The sequence below is a fragment of the Crinia signifera genome, chromosome 1 (genome assembly GCF_055691185.1).
Source record: "Crinia signifera chromosome 1, ASM5569118v1, whole genome shotgun sequence".
Taxonomy (NCBI): Eukaryota; Metazoa; Chordata; class Amphibia; order Anura; family Myobatrachidae; genus Crinia; species Crinia signifera.
The window spans coordinates 308173613-308193884 of NC_139217.1; the positions used below are offsets into that span (position 1 = coordinate 308173613).

The 20272-nt window shown below is 41.6% G+C and overlaps 1 protein-coding gene across 2 annotated transcripts in view; it reads left to right on the plus strand.

Moving 5' to 3' along the window:
- The window catches only part of LOC146078639 (proprotein convertase subtilisin/kexin type 5-like), a 275576-nt gene extending 257165 nt beyond the window's left edge, over positions 1-18411 (plus strand). The window contains exons 17-21 of one of the 2 annotated variants that reach the window (XM_083186123.1): positions 4859-4943; positions 7582-7685; positions 8440-8569; positions 13097-13212; positions 18025-18411. In XM_083186123.1, coding sequence (XP_083042249.1) covers positions 4859-4943; positions 7582-7685; positions 8440-8569; positions 13097-13212; positions 18025-18131 — 542 coding nt within the window. In that variant the 3' untranslated portion in view covers positions 18132-18411. Of the gene's footprint in view, positions 1-4858; positions 4944-7581; positions 7686-8439; positions 8570-13096; positions 13213-18015 lie in introns of both variants that reach the window. The other variant, XM_083186122.1, reaches the window with a different exon arrangement.
- The last annotated feature ends 1861 nt before the right edge of the window (positions 18412-20272 follow it).

The window sequence follows — 20272 nt, forward strand, 5'->3', positions numbered from 1 at the left end:
GCTTAAACCTCAACCACGGTAGTGATATTGCACAGGGATGTATGAGGAAAGTATAGACTTTCATAGAGGTGCATAGATTTTCTCTTGGTGGTGAGAAGAGGGCCATATAATTATATTAGCCTTTAGTCCCTCTAGATCACAGGTTCTCAAAGTTGGTCCTCGGGACCCAACACACTGTTTCGCAGGTCTCCTCACAGAATCAAGTTAAATATGTCAGTGAGTAATGAATACACCTGTCGGGTGACCTAGAAAACTCAAACTGTGTGGGGTCCTGAGGACCGAGTTTGAGAACCACTGCTCGAGATTATCTGCACTGACAGGGAAGAACTGGAGCCCGGTCAGGCCTGTGCTCTAGGCAGGGGCACCAGTATGCCCGAGTCTTGGTGCACAGTAGAGCAATATCAGGTACAACGCTGAATGAGTATATTGAGAAGGTTCTGTCTGTTTAATGACATTCGCTGAAAAGCTTTTTTTGCAATCAGCTATTTTAGCCTAAAGGACCAAACTACCTGTTTGCAATATAAAGGCTAGAAACTACTGGCATTTTGAAGTTCATTTGAATGAGAAGTACAGTAAGTTACTTTATTTTTAAGGGGTGTACACACGGAGCGATCCTTCTAAGCGATTTTGACTACATAGTCAAAATTGCTTAGAAGGTTAGCAAAGATCGCTGTGAAGGTTAGACAAATCTCCCTATAATATTGCTTAGTAAAAAGAGTTGCCAGGCAACAATATTTTGACTAGATCGCTGGCTGTCTCGTCAAAATCGCTGGTGTTCACTGCTGAGGGCGATATTCACTAGGCGATGTGCAATGAATACCAACCAAGTATGTCAATTCTAGTATAGTCAAAATCGCCCATAGACAAATCGCTTAGTCAAAATCGCTGGTGCATTTAGACAAATCACTTAGTCAAAATCGCTTAGTTAAAGTAGCTCACTAGCAAAAATCGCTCCGTGTGTACACCCCTTTTAGACTGCTATTTAGATTTCAGTTTCAACACATCTCACCCATATCTGTCCCACCTGCAGTACACATGGTTTGTCCTTTAAAGAAGGAGTTTGCTTTTGCAAACTAACCTGAATCACCTCCAATGTACGAAAGTGTTCCATTAGAATATCCCATAACAAGTTTAGATGGTAAATATCTACGGCACTATACATTTTATACTAATTCAACTCTGAGTCAATTACTATTGTTGCCACTTATATTTAATGGTTGGACAGTAAAGCTCCAACCTATATGTATGTGTGTGTGTGTGTATATATATATATATATATATATATATATATATATATATATATATATATATATATATATATATATATATATCACTCTTTCACAGGTACAATCACCAGATGGGTTCTTTAACTATGAAATATGGAGCAATATTGGGTGCAATCATGATAAATCATATCTATCCATCCAACAAAATGCGATTCATCAGAGGAACTTCCTTGTTGATTTACCTATTGCCTGCTTGCTTCAGCAAGGCTGACATTGAGAAGTTGGTCATCAATCTATTTTAGAATGTTGTTCTGCATTTAAAGCGCTGTAAATGTTGCACTAAGGAGTACTGTGGTACTATTTCATATTATGTTGAGCTTGCTTGCAGCTAGCAGTTATCTCCCTTCACTGTTGTCTTTAAAATCTGTTCACATTATAGAGACATTGTTTTTCTTAATTCAAACTGCAAAATATGTTTAATATCAAGCAGTGAAAAATAAAAAATGTTCTGTCAGTTGTCATAAAAACAGCAGTGGACTATTTCAAGCAAATGTTCTGAGTTTGGTGTTGAGGAAGTGTCTGCAAAGACGTAAAGTATACTTCAAAGGCAGCACAAACAGTTGTACAAACGTACAGAAGAACTACCAATTACGCTCCGTTTCAAGAATGAAAAAGTTAGCCCCAAAACAACCTCCTTGACGTCCCTCTCTCATCCCAAAATGTCACTACATTGTCTTTATTTGCCCCAGTGATGATTCAAAACCAGTGATAGCTCATTGCTTATCCCTCAAAAACCACTGGCTTTGTATTATTATTTATCCCAGCTCACATCACCCTCATGGATGTAAGGAGGAACCCATGGGAATGATTCGAGGTGGAAGCAAAACAAAAAGAGCAATTAGCTGTGCACAGTAGCATAACCATGCTGCACTGCAGGTGGGGCATATTTAAAAATATGTTTAGATAATTAGATTTGGTTGGGGTGTCCAACCTGAAATCTAAATTGTATTGTAAGAATTAAGCTGTCCAGCATTTGTGGGCTTTATGTAGAAGCAGCCAGTATTTACTATGCATACACGTATACACGCTAGTTGCATTGCAACATCGTTTGTCCATGTTCACAGTTACTTGGTGTGTGTTTTTTTTGCTCCCACCTCAGAATCAATCTCTTTATTTGGATACCGGGTTTAAGTCATATATCAATGCTGTCTTTCCAGTGGCATCCCTAGGGTGGTGCGGACCACACAAGATATTAACAAGAGCAGGGAGAGTCTATGGACTGAGAATGTGATGAAAATGGGGATGAGTGTGAGGCCACACCCCTTCCATGAGAGGTCATGCCTTTTTCCAATGAAAGCTAATGCTGCATTATAACAGCCATAAATGATACATAACATTTTCTCAGTTTATTATACAGCTTAGGAGAAAAATGTGACTGCCCGGTTAACCTAGCATATCAGGCTTGTTTTGTAATGAACTTGAAAAATAAATGAGGTATGCTGCTAGCAGCAGCCAGTAAGAGGTTTGCCTCCTGAAGCAAACAAATGCAGATACAAATGGAGTATAGCACTGGCCAGGGCCGGCGCCACCACTAGGCAGGACTAGGCATTTGCCTAGGGCGCCGGCCACTGGAGGGCGGTACTGAGCCACCGAGGTACCATAGAGAGGTACGAGAAAGCAGGGAGCGGGGAGCAACTGAGTCTGTAATCCTCCTCCCTCTCCCCGACCCCCATCCCGCCCGTTAATTAACGCTACACCCCCCACCGCCACCCGCTCCCCGCTGGGGGGATTTCAGCGCGGCAGTATCGCCCGTACACCCCACCCGTGCCGTATCGCACACACACCCCCCCCCCCCCCCCGTGACGCAGTATCGCCTGCACCCTCCCCCCCGGTGGGCGGCGCGGGTTTTGTCTGGGGCGGGCGGGGGGCTTACACCGGCCCTGGCGCTGGCTGAACAACACTGGATTTATCTATACACTTTAAAAAAAGTGTTTGGTGAATGGTATCTTCTAAAAAATACATATACAATTTATTAATATAAAATAATAAAACACACTTCCTATAATTAAAACAAATAAATATACTGATGAATAGGGATGCCAATCCCAGGACATTTTTTCCATCCCAGGATTTGGGATAGGCTTCCCTAATAAAAAACACACAACCCCCCCAAACGAACCCCACACAGAAACAGAAGCCGGAGGGAACAGCTGAGGTCAGCAGCGGCTTGCATCACCAGGCCACACCCTAACGCGTTTCGTCACAGACTTCGTCAGAGTGCGTGGCTGGTGCCGCCAGGCCGCCTGATTATATCGGGAAAAGCATGAAGAGACCCAGCCCATTATATAAAATATGCTAAGTGGATCCTTGCTGACATCATCGGCTGCACATACACTGCATACTGCCCGCAAGTGTATGACAGGAGACCACAATAAAACAATTTACAGCTGAAATACAGGACTCTCTGAAAAAAGTGGTGTGGTTGTTTCAAGAAGCATGTTCATGTCGCCAGAAGAAAGCCATTACTACGCAAATGCCACAAAGCATCCCTCTTATAATACTCCAAACAGCACTGAGATAAGCCTCAAAACTTCTGTAACAAAGTCATTTGGAGTGATGAGACCAAAATTGAACTTTTTGGCTACTACCATAAACGTTACATTTGGAGAGGAGTCAACAAGGCCTATGATAAAAGGTACACCATTCCTACTGTAAAACACGGAGGTGGATCGCTGATGTTTTGGGGATGTGTGAGCTACAAAGGCACTGGAAACTTGGTCAAAATTGATGGCAAGATGAATGCAGCATGTTATCAGAAAATACTGGAGGAAAATTTTTACTCATCAGCCTGGAAGCTGCGCATGGGCCAAGCCGACCTGTCATTGGCTACAGCAGAATAAAGTGAAGGTTCTGGAGTGGCCATCTCAGTCTCCTGACCTCTATATCATTGAGCCACTCTGTGGAGATCTCAAACATGCAGTTCATGCAATACAGCCCAAGAATTTACAGGAACTGGAGGCTGTTTGCCAATAAGAATGTGCAGCTTTACCATCTGAGAAAATATAGAGCCTCATCCACAACTACCACAAAATACTACAAGCTGTCATTGATGTTAAAGGGGGCAATACATGGTATTAAGAACTTTATTTAGGTCATATGGGTAGTTTTTGTTGTCATTATGATTTAAAAGAGTAAACACAGTTGTTTGACAATAAATGGCTTCACCCAACCATTAACCATGACTGAAAGAAAAGTTTGTGAGTTATCATTCATATTCTCTGACAAATGGCAAGAAAATCACAAATTCTGCTAGGGTATGAAAACTTATGAGCACAAATGTATAAATTAAAATCTATACAATTATGTAGCGCAGTTTAACCCAGGGCTGAGCAACACCGGCCCTCCAGATGTTGATGAACTACACATCCCAGCATGCCTTGCATCAGTTTCAGCATGGCCACATAGCAAAACTAATGCAAAGCATCCTGGGATGTGTAGTTCATTAACATCTGGAGGGCCGGTGTTGCCCAGCCCTGGTTTAACCTGTACACTACAGAGAGCTCTCAGATAAAATGGCCATTAGAAAAAAAAAAAAAACACACTATTCAGAGTTGTACAAATTTTCCTTGCAGATAAGAACCTTTGCCGAAAATGTCACGAGAACTGCAAGACGTGCTCTTCTGCTGACAACTGTACAGAATGTAGACATGGCCTGAGGTATGAAATCAATGAATTACAGAAGCTACTGTAGCCATTCAGCCACACATCAAAGGCATGTTAACAGAGAATAGTGTTTGAGGTCCTGGGTGGGTTTGATTCTTCTTTGTTGTAAAACTTTGCAGTGAATAAAAGCACACAGTCAGGCAGGAGGTGAGATATTTACACTATATGAGTAGCATAAATGCTTAATGAGACTCTGGGTACTGATTAAATAATGATGTGATGTGCCGCTGAGCACATGTTCCCCAACCTCATTTGGCTCATTATGGGCCAGATGCACTAAGCTTCAAAAGTGATACAATAGGGTGATAAAAAACAGCCAATCACCTCCTATTTTTCATGTCACAGGCTGTTTGAAAAATGTTAGGCAGGAGCTGAATGGTTGGTTGTTTATCACTCTCCAATTTATCATTTTTGAAGCTTAGTGCATCCGGCCCTCGATCCGGCCCTCGATCGTTTAGCCCATGCTGCTACATTAAGGGCGGGATGTATCAACGCTTACCGTCGCGCTGACATCCCGTTTTCGCTTCCGCCGACTGTTCGTGTGATGTATTAATAAAGTTTCATTTTCTTGTGCATGAAGAAACTCCGCCGGCTTGAACTATCACGGAGTTTCCGGCACGCAAGCTGATTCCATTGTAGTCTATTGCAGCTGAAGCGCTGTGTTATGTATTAACACTCGCAGCGCTCAGCTTTTTTTGGACATAATTCGCCTTGTATTGCTGGCGAACTGCAGTTGTGACAGTTCAATTATTAAAGTATAATGTAATTCCAGTGTTGTATTTACCTTATGAAAACAGGTTGTGCTGTGGGATGTATTTTACTTGTTGTATGGGAGGCAAGATTGGTTCTTTTTTGGAAGGTGTGAGGCACAGATCATCAGGGCTAGGCAAGAGGCAGTGTGCCTCACACCTCACTGTGGTCTATACAAACTGAGGTCTATACAAACTGAGCAAATTTCGCCCCCTTCTAAACGATTTTTCCCAGGATGCTATGGAAAGCCGTCCACCACGTCACTCGTAATACCAGCAGATGAGCGGCCGCCGGCGATGACACACTGCCCCGTACACACTGGGCGGGTTTTGAGCTGAACGCAGCTCAAATGACAAAACTGAGCCGAAAGCAGCTCAAAGTCGCTCATTGTGTACGGGCTCCATACACATAGCCAAGGGAAGCAAAAGCATGTATTTAATTAGATTTTACCATAAGGATACCTTCAACAAAGATTATCTGCTGAAAACATAAACATAGGATACACTTTATTGCAAACAGTAAATAAAGGGTTTTCTAATGCCAACCTAGAGTCTTTTGCTCAATGTACCACATACCGCCCAACTGTCCCGATTTCTCTGGTCGGCAGTTGGGAGTCCCCCTGTCACCCATGAATAGTCTATTTATGCCCCCACTGTGGCTAAACAATCAGCTCCTACCTGTCATTTTTCAAACACAGCCTGTGACATGGCAGTGAGGAGCTGATAGGGTGGTGGTTTATCTCTCTCCATTTTATCACTTTTCAAGCTTAGTACATCTGGCCTTCAGGGGTAGATCTAGGTGTGATAGGCGCTGCTATAACACTTCCTCCTTTGCCTCATTAATGAGGTGAAGCAGGAGGGGAAACCAACAAGATGTATGAACATCTTGCCTGCCGAAGTGGGGGAGCGCAAACTCCCCCCTCTGGCAATGTTCCTTCCTGGAGACAGTTAACACTGCTGGGCTGTCTCCTTCCCCCGACCGGCTGGACTGGGCATGCACAGGATCTCGCTGCTCACTCTGGATATCCAGCGCAACTCAGAGCCAGCAGCAGGGACAATGCTGTCCCTGCTGTGGGCATAGGGCATCGCCACCTGAAGCTGTCGAAGTCGATAGCTGCATGGGGCGGAACGGTCAGGGATGCTGACCATTCATACATTACGTAGGAGGCAGGCGGGCAATATAAAATAACATCCCTGTGCTAAGCCTCTTTCCCCGCACCACCGCCGATATAGTACCTTCATCATGGGTGTCATAGATCGGGGGAAGCGATATCCCCTGCCATAACGCACTGGGATAGCTCATATTCCCCTGATCGACAGATAGTAAATCTACCCCTTAGTGTGGTTCTTGTTTATAAAATAGCCCTTTGGCAGGGGGCCCTACCCTGAGACCAATAACATTTTATTTGTTTAAGCAGGGACCTTCTTTTTTCAAAAAGCCAGGCCTGCATCTGATCACCTGCAGTATTGAATAGATTCCCTTCCCAATGGATAGCAATAATGAAAGTATGGATTGCTGAGTTTACATTTTACAATCTGCATGTGCAAACTTCACAAACGAATGCCTTTGGCGAGTTTTTCACTGCCAGGGCATTGGCGAATTTGGCGGGAAGCAGCCATATGAAAAGTAAGTCTAGGTTTACTTTTCATACCGAACCGAGGAAAAATCATTGATGGTGAGTAACCATCAAATTATTTTTCCTTTGTGCGGCCGCATGTGAGCGTAACACGGATATTCGGGTAGTGGAATGGGTGTGCATTTGGCAGGGCAGCATTTAACTGCTCACTAGGCCTAGCGAGCAGGTCTGAATGACCCCCCTACGTAAACGTAATGTTTTTATATTCCTGTCATTCCATCCGGTAGAGACTTTGTATCTTTTTAGTTTGCAGGGATTCCGATGTGCCATCAGTTGTGAAGACGGAAAACATTACAGCCTGTTGAAGAAAGAGTGTGAGCCCTGTCACAGGTCATGTGTCACTTGCTCTGGTAAAGTGTAATATATTACTCTGCATCTTAGGGAACATTTCAATTAATCACTGATCCTTGTTGTACATTGCACACATCACTATTGTTCTTTTAATACCCATAGGGCTATATAATGATACAATTGAAACTTATAAAAGTTGCAAACAATACAAACTATGGCCCTGCAGAATGAGGTGTCTACCTTTGTTAATGTAGAGAATGAACAAAGTTTTCAGTTCAGATTGTCCATCTGTCCTCTTCTTGACTCTAATGTTTTCCTCCATATTTGACTATAAGTAAAAATATTTGTATTGACAAATTTTAATATTGGTTACCTAAATTATTCATGAGTTACTAAATGTATGACACGAATAATGTTTACAAATAGGATGTACTGTAGTCATTATGTCAACAGAAAGTCAACAGTGTACGTTCCAAGTATACTTTTTGTGTTACTTTTTTTTTATTATTTATGTACTATTGAAAAGCCTCCATAAAAAGCAATGATTTTAAACTTTTGAAATATTTACCTATACAAAGTTGTAATAGTAATTTGGAGAGAGGTCGGTAACTTTCTGAGTAAATTGCCTATCTGTTTATAAAAGTACTCTTGGTCAAACAAACTAATAGCAAAAAGTTAGATCAAACATAAAAATTATCTAAATCAGATGTATATTTTTCTAGAAATCAATAATAATATTCAGAAAATATGGGTTTCATATAGTGTGGTAAAGTATTTGGATTTACGCCTGCTGTTTTTATCTTATGGATTTAGGGCCAGGAATAGACAATTGTTTAAACTGTGCAAAAGAAATGTTATTTGAAGAGGGGCGTTGTGTCACATCGTGCGACTCTGAATATTATGTTGCGCCACCCAAGGCCAGTGGTTACAAAGCGTGCAAACGGTAAGCTATTTTGACATGTGATCATCCATATCAGCAGTTCTTGATCTTAATCAAAGAAAAATGTGTTTGATGTGTGAATTTACAGACCACAAAATTAGCAGAGGTATCCAACTGTGGGCATTTATTAATTGATCAGATGGGTTATAAGTCAATCAACACGTTGTCCATTACTTTTTTACTATTAACTAATAAAATGCTTGAAGTAAAGGTCATAGCATCTATTAATTTACTATTGAATTAGAATCCATAAAATGGGTGGCAAAACAATGCTGCAAAATCAGTCAAAAATAAGCATACAGAAGATGAGGGATGGCTAACATGCCCTTACTATAAATGCAATCGCACTGTTGCTGTCCCCTATTTTGCCCCCAAAGTATCAGGTTGCTGCGCGGCCACAGCAAAGAGATTGCTCGGGACATTGTCCAGAGTAGACACTGCTTTGCATTTAACCTGGAAAAATAGCACGGGTAACTACACATAAAAGAATGGAACAAAAAATGCAACAGTGATTTTTTGCAGCAGCGTGGAATAGCCACTGTATGTCAGGTATATGTGTAGTCCCAGGTAGGTCCTCATCTACCAATGGAACTTATTAATTATTTCTCATTAAAAAATGAATAATTCTGTCTTATGCTAGGTACACTTTAGGACGATCATGATTGTGAGCAGATCGTGAGATGATCGTACGATGGTCGCACGATCTGTTGAGCACACGTTCTGCATACGATCTGATCACGATCTGTATCCAGTTGAATGAATCTTTTACAAATGCTGACTGCAGCAGGTAGGATCTCCAAAATGACCAAACGACCAGCGTGGACACTCATTGGATTGGAATCGGATCTAAAACATGCCAAAACATGCCCAATTTATATACAATCGGTCGAGATTACATCGAAATTGGGGGGATTGAGGCCAAATCATTCTGGCCTGTGCACAGCATTAGTCTGCAAACACAATTAGCGTTTCTGTTTTAGAATGAAATTCATCCAGTTGAGCATCAGCGCCTGTTTGTTCAGTAGTAATAAATAAGAAATATCACTATATTTAAATTTATATGTACATGTTGTTGGAAGAGTTATATGTTCAATTTAAAAGAGCATAATGTATAAGTCAGGGAACTGTTCTTCTAGAATGCATATATCACTATTCATTCTCTGATAGACTTTGTTATTCTGAGTTGAGGAAGATATGGTTCCGGGACAAACATTTTATTCTTATATCGCCAGGGACAATATAATAACAAAATCAGTCCTATAAATATTCCCTGTGCAAATAAATAAATAAGCTATTTGCATGGTTAAAGAGATGTGTGTGGGAGCAGCTGAGGCTGTGATACAGAACAATAAGGCCCGGCATTTGGGAAATGACCGCTACAGCAGTGTTATTCTTTAATACACGGAATGTGGCAATTAATGTAAATTTTTCCAACTAATGAAACCTCTCATTTCCCCCATCCACATCAGATTAAAATAAAGAGAGGCTGCCACAGCCAATTACATCAAGAATATGCAGGGGAGTCTGCTTTCAATTACACACATGATTGCTCATTACAGATCACTACAAGACTATAGTGTTGATAGTAAGGATGGATACATGAATTTGTAGCGGAAAACTATACCAGCTGTGCTCCTCATAGTGCAATGATATTTTGGGATACCTCTGGGCACTGTCTGCATTGTCATTCCCAATGGGAATAATAGAGATGTGAGAAGTATAATTATAATTACATGATTCTTCATAAGAAATGTCAACACCTTCAACTTCAAGCTATTTTTTTTTCTTCAAATGTAGATCGCAACATTAATTGTAAATTGTCAGATCATTTCTATGTATCCACTTTTCTGCCCTGTCATTGACTATTGCCCACTGGCATATTAGTGAACTGCTTCTCTTCCGTATCCAGTCTAATTTATTATTGTTATTACCAGTTATTTATATAGCGAACACATATTCCGCAGAGCTTTACAGAGAATATTTGGACAACCACATCACTTGAGCTGACAAGCTATACAATCTTCCCTACCACATATACAATCATAAACATTCATGCTAGGGTTAATTTTGTTTGGAGCCAATTAACTTACCAGTATATTTTGGGAGTGTGAGAGGAAACCAGACTACCCAGAGGAAACCCACGCAAGCACAGGGAGAATATACAAACACCACACAGTTAGGGCCATGGTTGGAATCGAACCCATGACCTTAGTGCTGTGAGGCAGTAATGCTAACCATTACATAAACAGGATTTTTTAAATCACAGCTAGTGCAGTTTCTATATGCCTCAAAACTGAAATCTAGCGGAGATCACAAGGGCAGGTTATTTTATATCATTCCAGTTTTGTGGTCTTGTTATGGACAGAACATGAGTGGATTTTCATTAAAGGAAGAGCAATTTTACTATATGAAATAAAGTAGAATATAATGTGACCTTTTAGTGATTAACCCTTCCCACATTTGTGACTTACTGTAGGACATACATCTTGTTGTACCTGGTACATTATGACTTTGGAAGTTAAAGTTGGAAACCACATGCACTGTAGCACATGTGGGGTGACATGTAATTTTTTTGGTAAGGTTTCAAAATCGCACTACATCGCATATTTGAAAATCGCAAATAATTTGGCCAAATCGTAAATGTAATAGAATGCGATTTTCCAGGTAGAAATAGAATTCACATACGATTTTTGGCGATTTTTGGTCACGGAAATGTGCGATTATTTACACATGGTAGTGTGCGGTTTTTGTTCTTAATTTAAAAAAAAATGTGAGCCAATTCAGCACTGGAATCATTGAGCCGGTTCTGGGGACAAAAACTGTAGGGGTCCCCCGTATTTCTGAAACCAGCACCAGGCTCTTGGAATTGTCCTGGTTCCAAAAAATATGGGGGTCCCCAGTATTTTGAAACCAGCACTGGTCCCTGTGCCATCACAGGGATCCCCTTCACCGCTATAAAACAGGCTGCTCACTCGGCGACTGTCAGTGGGCAGTGGCAGAGAATTAGAGAGGACAGCGCTGGACAAGGTAAGTATGTGTGATTTCTTGGTGTAAAAATGGTGTATATTAAACTTTACTTTTATGGGTGTCTGTGCTGTTATTTCCACATTGTTTTTACAGCTGAACTACAAGACATAGCAGGCATATTAATGCTTTGCATGCTGGGTCTTGTAGTTCACCTGTATAAAGTAATGTGTTTGTTTTCTGTTTTTACCACAGATCAACCCGGCATCCACTACCCTGGGATGCCGGGGACAGCCCCAGGCTTCATCTCTGGACAGGGGACCCCCCTTTAATGGAGGGTTCTGACTCCCCCATGGACCCCATCCAGGGTTGACCAGCCACGGTGCTCATGGTATGGCCTTGTATAAAATGTATCCCTTGGCTGTGGCATGACACTGCTGGCTGCTGGAGCCCGGTGCTGGTTTCAAAACCCATATGCTATTTTTCCCCTACATTTGTGGAACCAGGTCCAGCTCAATGATCCCGGGATGGTTTGGCTCAGGAGGGGGGGACCCCACGTTTTTTTTTTTTTAAGTTTCACTTTTACAGATTTTTTGGAACAGAACCATGCACAGAACTCAGTGATTTGAAGTGTAGTTTGAAGTGTGAAAAAACCTGACAGACTGAAATGTGCAAATTTAGCGGCAAAAAGTGCAATTTATACCGCAGTCCGCATCCTATTACATGTGCAAATGACACAAAACAGGCAAATTTTGCTGTTTTTTGACTAAAAGTCTCCAAAGTCTTAAAATCGCATCCTATTACATGTCATCCACAGTTTCCAATTTTAACATCAACAGGCATAATGTGTTCCTATAGAAGACTGTGCTGAGTCTGGCTTATTAGTGGATACAGACAGAAGGAAACTGTGGGGGCCCCAATACCAGCTTGTTATGAAAGTTGTCTTCCATTGGGTGCATGGATAGTATTATGGCACGCATACTGTATATAGCGCCACTGAATGGCTGCCTAGGCGTTGTGCAGCTCGGCGGGTATGTGTCCCCATGTGAAAACTGTACTGTCCCTACTTATATTGTTACCCAACTGGCTGTTGCAACGACCAGTGGTGCCGCTGATGGCTGCCTAGGCGCCGCACAGCTCGGCGGGCATGTTCCCCCCGCATGTAATGTCCCAATGTAACGTATGTAATGTCATCCCTCCCCCCTTCACACCTGCTTGATGCTGCACTGAAATCCATAAAAAATTCCTAGTGTGCGCAAGCACACATGGCCAATAAAGTTGATTCTATTCTATTCTATATAGTTTAAACCTCTAGTAACACGCAATTGGTATGTAGGATTGCACTAGTATATACATAAGGTTAAGAAGACATGTTTCTTGACTTTGAACCCATTCAGCAAGTGAATCCCTACTGCATGTGTCATGTGTTCTAGCCCCCTGCACCTTTTATCCAGGGTGCGGAATGTTTCCTGTTTTTACCAGAGACAGAAGTGTCAGATGTGGAGACATTTATATGTTCAGAATCATTTTCTCTATAACACCCAACATATTTATACTGTTTCACAGGTGTGATGGCAGCTGTTTAACTTGCTCTGGCCCAGGAGAGAGGAACTGTACAAGCTGTCCAGACGGCTACTTGCTGGAGGGCACCACCTGTTTGATGGGGGCAGTCTGTAAAGATGGTGAGTCACTGGGCTCTATTGATGCATCAATATACTATTCTTAGTTTGTATATATATAGTTTAATGCTCAGTGTTTTTCAAGTAGCATAAACAGCAAGTTATCAAGAATGCCAAAGTGAAGGGTGTTTGTTAAACCCGCTGCCTTGAGAGAAAATATTCCAATATTTGCAAAAGAAATGTGTTATTTTTTTTTCCTATGCCAAAATGGTGCTGTTCCGATAAGTACTTTGAGAAATGGCTGCAAGTCTGTCTGATGGGAGGATGAGTGAGGGATGGCGTAAGGGATAGATTGAAGTCTGGAGAATGCTGTCTATATGTTGTTTATCTGTAAAACCCAAAGCTTTATAACCACAGTGCCCTTCAGATAAATCGCAGTGTCCTGTAACAATTTATTTTTAGTGCCACTGATGACAGACATTAAAAAGAACGTCAATGTTAATGTAGGTTGAGACATGAAACTGAATTACAAACACAATGCTTTCCGTGCAAGCAGCAGTTTTTTATTTTGTATTGAGGATCGCTGCGCTTCTGTTGTAGTGCTAAGCGGGTAGCGCTGCAAACATTGTGATTGATATCCTTTCGTCAGTGCGCCCAGCAATCTCACACTGATTGAACCAACAAAGGACTCCTAGCACTTGCTACATATACAGACTCACCGCAGCAAATACTGTATATTGCATACTGAAAATGAAATGTCTGTTTACTAAAATCTAAGTGGCTCATTTATCAGCTGCCTCACAGAGGTGACTTTTATGTTAACCGATTCCATAAGTCTCTTCTCATGTTATTGACAAGGGCTGTAAATAAAAGCACTATGGTTGGTTAGCACCAGGACAGTGATGCAGATACCAGGCATCCAATATAGCCTGTCCATATGATTAAATGAATTAAATAGAATCAAGGTTTGAAGCATCTTCCCTGTAGTCTCCTTAGTCACTAGATCTGTGAATACTACGCAGTGATTTGGGGATGTAGCTAGGAAAGATCCCCACTTTACATTGTGCAAGCAGGGTTGTATGGGAGCTGCTATTTGTAAGCTTGGCCAACGTAACGAACGTTGTCTTCAGAGGGTGTTAATATTTGTAGTTTATGGGTTACTTTCCTATCCATAGGATCCCTCCCCAACAATGACCATTCGCACAAGAGTGGTCCGACAACTACGCATGTGTAGTAGCATGGCAGGCTCTTAAAGCAGCAAGTAAGAGGTCAGACTTGCAATCACTTTATTTTTATACATTGCAGGGATGCATTCTTATTGGAGGCCCTGAACAAGTATGTAACATTAAAACTTGTACACAGGCCCCCTCATTTGCTAAAAGGACCTTGTCTAATATATATATATATATATATATATATATATATATATATATATACGTCGTCTGTTACCTGAAGACGGGGGCCAAGTACCCCCGAAACGTTGTAAGATGAAAAGAAGTGTTTGCATAAGACCCACGAGTGCCGCACAGTGGAATCCCGCCGATACCACCTGTACCATATATATATATATATATATATATATATATATATATGGTACATGTGCAGTTTCGAGGTGCCAGCATGGCGCTGTGCTACTTCCGGTTTCTACGCTCGGCAAACTATCTAAAATAAAATCACTTCACTTCATGCGGACGTGAATAGTTCATACCCCCACTATCCACGTTGGCATGGAGTTGATTTTAGATAGCGTGGCGAGCTTAGCAGCAGATTCCAAGTTGGGCGGTACACAAGTACCACATATATATATATATATATATATATATATATATATATATATATATAGATTATATTATATTATATTATATGAGACAGACACTCTGTCCTGACAAATGGGCATGTTCTTTCTAAGCTATGGGCAAAGACGTTTATCAAGGTTGTGTGTGTCTGTTTGCTATGTGGTGTAGAATTCTGTCTTCATGTGTTTGAAGATTAATAGCTGCGGTTGACTCACATCAATATCTTTTTATTCTTATCTTCAAAAATGTGTCTTGATTGTTTGGTTCAGATGTTTGTTTTTTTCCCCCAGCAAGGAATCATTTTACATCTCTGTTTCTCATTTGATTTTCCTCCTTTTTATCCCAATGACAGAATTTCCTTGAACAGTTTTCAGTGTAATGTTGGCAAACTGAGAAAGACATCTCGCAGCACAAACCTCTTCACACTAGCCTTATTTATAGAGTGTAAAACTCACATTTACCTCTCTTTGTAGTGTTACATGTAATTGTCAAAACGGTTTGTGTAGAGGTTTGAATTCTTCTAGCTAAAATTTCAACGTTTTAACTGTTACATTCCTGATTTGTCAAATTGAAAGATTTAGTACATACATGCTGATAATAATACTGGTTACTACATATGGAGATTTGAGTAGTAAAATTGGTACTTGTTTCCTAGCACGGCCACAATCTTCTTGGTCGTGTGCCTTAACTTTAAGGCACACGATGCCCACGATGGACCCGATTTTCTTTCAAATCAGGTCCATTTTACCGGCAAATGGAAAATCGGGTCCATCGCGTCGGTCGTGTGCCTTTAATAAGGCACACGACGCGACCGACGCGATGGACCCGATTCTCCATAGGCTTCAATGTTAAAAATATTTTAACATTGAAGCCTATGGAGAAATCGCATCCATCGGGTCCATCGCGTCGGTCGCGTCGTGTGCCTTAACATGGCACACGATGCGACCGACGCGATGGACCCGATTTCTCCATAGGCTTCAATGTTAAAATATTTTTAACATTGAAATCGCGTCGGTCGTGTCGGTCTTGTGCCATTATAATGGCACAAGATAAGATGGACTTGATTAAGTCCATCTTCACATAGTAATCAATGGGAAAGGGGCCAATATGGGCCATTTCTCATTGTATATGGCCCCGTCATGCCCCCACATTTTAAACGCCACCCCACTATTGACGCCAACCCGAAGCGTGGCGAGCGCAGCGAGCCCGCGAGGGTCGGCGGTGCGCGTCCTCCGACCTTTTCATACCCCTACTATCCACGTCGGCGTGGAGTTGAGAATAGAATAGTGTGGCGAGCGCAGCGAGCCACCGAGCCCGAAGCGTGGCGAGCGCAGCGAGCCCCGCGAGGGGACGCGTATAACTTCACAGGTATACGCGTCCCCTCGCGGGGCTCGCTGCGCTCGCCACGCTTCGGGCTCGGTGGCTCGCTGCGCTCGCCACACTATTCTATTCTCAACTCCACGCCGACGTGGATAGTAGGGGAATGAAAAGGTCGGAGGACGCGCACAGCCGCCCCTCGCGGGCTCGCTGCGCTCGCCACGCTTCGGGTTGGCGTCTATCGTGGGGTGGGGTGTACACCGTGACATTTGGGGGGGTTGGGAATATTTTACATTGAATCCAATGTAAAATCGGGTCCCAGGGACCCGATTTACATTTCATTAAAAAAAAAAAATCGGGTCCAAAATCGGTCGGTCGCGTCGATCGCATCGCATGTGACCAAATCGCATGCGATGCGATCGACCCGATTTTTCCGACACGACCACCCCGATGTAAATCGGTGTGGCCGTGCTAGGAAACAAGTACCGTAAAATTATACTCAACATATATAAAGGTGTCAATGTGGTCTTTTGACCTGGTCTCCACAGTAGAACTTTTGGCAGTGCTGGGAGGAAATGAGATAAAAAATGTGCATTTTCTATTTATTTAATACCCCAAAATACCCTACATAGCAGAACTGCACTATCCAGATGGCATTACTTCCCCATTCTGGCAGAGCAACATTGAAATGGCTGCAAGTGTTGTTTCCTACTGTGAGCTGCAGCATCCATTGGAGTAACTACAAATTTTGCACCCCCTTGCCCAAAATACATACATTTATTATAATTATTTTACCAAATAGTTAGTTGCAAGAGGTTTCGCTCTCATTGACAGGAGTTTCTTGCTCATTGTCAAGGGTTACATACTCGTGTCTAGGGGTTTCATGCTCATTGCCAGAAGATACATGCTCATAGCCAGCGGTTTCATGTCAGTTTCCAGGTAGCGAAATACGCTACCTAGTAGGCCCTCTAGCATCTATCCATCTGTTCACTAGGACCTCAAACATCTGTCTTCTTCAAGGCAGCGGACATTTTTGGATGGATATTTTCAGCAGATTCCACATAGATGTTTAGACCATGTGGAAAGCAAACCACACACATCGTCAGCTCACCCTAGCCACCAGGGTGAGCTGACGGTAGTGTAGTGTTATTGTTATGCCACTGGCAGAATCCATCATGACAGACAACTATGGTGATATACTGTATAGACATTTTATCTCTGGGTTAGTGGGAAAGTTAATATTTAAAATCACCGCTAGTCTTCAAACACATTCATATATTCTTGTCAAACAGTTAAGATTTTTGTTCATAAAAGCAATGCTGTATTATATCTATTATATCAGAAATTAGGTAATCCTAACAATACATTTGTTATGTGAACTGTAAATTCTGTTTTCTATGACATTTCTTTTTCAGTTCTGTATTATTTTTTGTACCTTTGTATTATGTTTCTTTGCTGTGATTTCTTAAGATTATATTCTAATGTTTACTGTTTTTTTTTTTTCCTTCTTTACTCTTCTCTCTTACATCAACGGAAATCAATCCCTCACTGTCGGACCACTATATTCCTACCTGTTGAAACAATGTTGAATGAAATTTTCCTCTGATGGACCAAATGTCCTTGTTTCCTGCTGCTGAATGGTTTCTCCAACCCAATCTGCCTGCTCTTACCAATCAAACCTTCCTCCGTGTGCATCGTATCCTCTTGAAAATCCTCACATTTCTGCTCCTTCCTACTGTCACCCTCGGGAAAGCAACGGAAGAAGCGTGGGCTGAGGGTGGCTTCTGTATGCTTGTAAAAAAGAACAATCTGTGCATAAGGAAAGTACTTCAGCAACTCTGCTGCAGAACATGTACACTTAAGGGGTGATTTAAGTGCTGCGGAGGCATACACTTATTAGACTTCTAGATTTTTCATATTAATAATAAAAAGCCACCTCTTTTCCTCACTCTCTTTTGCCCTCACCCCCCTCCGGTGGGGGGGAAATAGTGAACTGTTTTTTTGGAACTTCAAAGAAACAAACTACAACAGACCTACCTTGTATTACTGGGTGTTTACTTACAAGCACCCGGATCCACAGTCAGTATTCTGTGACCAAAGCATTGATGCCAAAATAAAGAGTCAGCTAATGATGTGATATCAGCTTAAAGGTATTGCCTTTTGTTGTTTCATTGTCTGGTCTCCCCTGTAAGCAGAGTTGGCACATACCTGCCATATAATGAAGGGATACAGTGATATATACAAAGAAGGACTATCCACTATTTTTATTATATTTTTTTCTTTCTGGTTTGGAATCTAATTGGTATCATAATGGGCAATTGCAAAATATCTAATAAAATATAGAATAAAAGAGGACATAAGTAGATTTAGTAGAATCATATAGAGGCGATGTAATTGTACAGATCTGCCGAAGAAATGCTCAGGGTTAGCAAAGCATCAAACAATGGCTGTATACTGTAGCTCAGAGCACCCCATGAATGTGTGGGTTCTAGCTGTGTACACATTGGGCCAGATGTAGTAGCCTCCCAGTTTGGTGGCTGTGTGGGATACCGGCTGAACTCAGAGGTTTTTTTAAAGGGGCAATCATTTAGAAGGCAAGGTTTAGCCTTTTAAATTATTGCACCTTTAAAAAATACCTCTGAGATTGGCCAGTAGCCCGCACGGCCGACAAACTCTGATGTTACGATTTCTGGTCTATTGGCTTTGTTTATGGGTGTTAAAGGGGAAATTCAAACAAAGTAAATTGGGTTTATTACAGTTAAGATAATGCGCAGCTTTGCCTGCTAACTATGTGATGTGTGTACCCGACAGCATAACTGCATTCCACAAATCAAATGTGAGTTGAAGTAAGTAAACAGTGGTTACGCATGAATGGTTTGTACATTGCCTTCACTACATAGCATGTTTAGAAAACAAGAAAGCCTAGAAAACAATGGCTAGCCTTTTCTCACAAATGATATGTCTAGTTAGTCCAGATATACAATGTGAGCAAATAATACACGGTTATATTATAAAGCTCCCGTTGGTAGTCAATAGGTCGACATAGACAAAAATCGACACAAGCAAAAGGTCGACATACAAATGATCAACACATGAACAGGTCAGCATGAGTTTTTCATGTATGTTTTTGCTTTCATTTGTAGATTTCATCAAGTGTACCCCAAAGTAGTGTACAGCCATTCTTCTCTCATTCCATTACAGGGGTGCACAGCACACTTTACCGTTCCCAAACATCCAATCATGAAATTGTCCAATAACATATAAAAATGACAATCTTTTCATGTAAGGACCATTGATATTTAAACCTTTTGCTTGTGTCAACCTTTTGTCTATGTCAACCATATGATGTCCACCTATTGACTATCGGCAAGATATAATATAAGAAGCAAAAATGGTGTGTGTTTTGGTTTTCTATGAGTCTGTGTATAAGATGCTGCTGCCTGGCACATTCCTCATCACCTACAGTACCGCACAGATTGTAGCAGCAGCTGTAGCAGCAGCCTATGGCTATGCATCTGATTGAGACTGGACAGCCATACACTATGCAATTATCAGCCAATTATCTGCTGATTGTGTATGATCATGGCAGAGAAGCAATGATCCCTTTTGCAATGAAATGTCCTACAGCATGGCCCGACAATGCCATAATTGGTGCTAGGATATGACATAGTAGATACTCACCTTCAGACAGTGATGGTCCGTCTGTCTGTCTGGTGAGTTTGATCTCCCATTATATGAACAGCATAACACGTGCGTGCATGCTTACCAAGTGCAGACACTTGGCTGACGATTGCTGTTGGGCTGGGATTATATATGTACACCTGGTCTGATTGAAAGTACAAAGTTTAGATGCCCTTGAGCAGAAATCATATCCAAGAAAACAACCTGTCAGTTTCCCCATTGTCCTTCCTTTCATTAAATCACCATTAGTAAGGTAATTTCACAGTCATTTTGCCATGAGTTTAATGAGAACGAGGGGACAAAATTCATGTGCTTCATTTAAGTGTCAA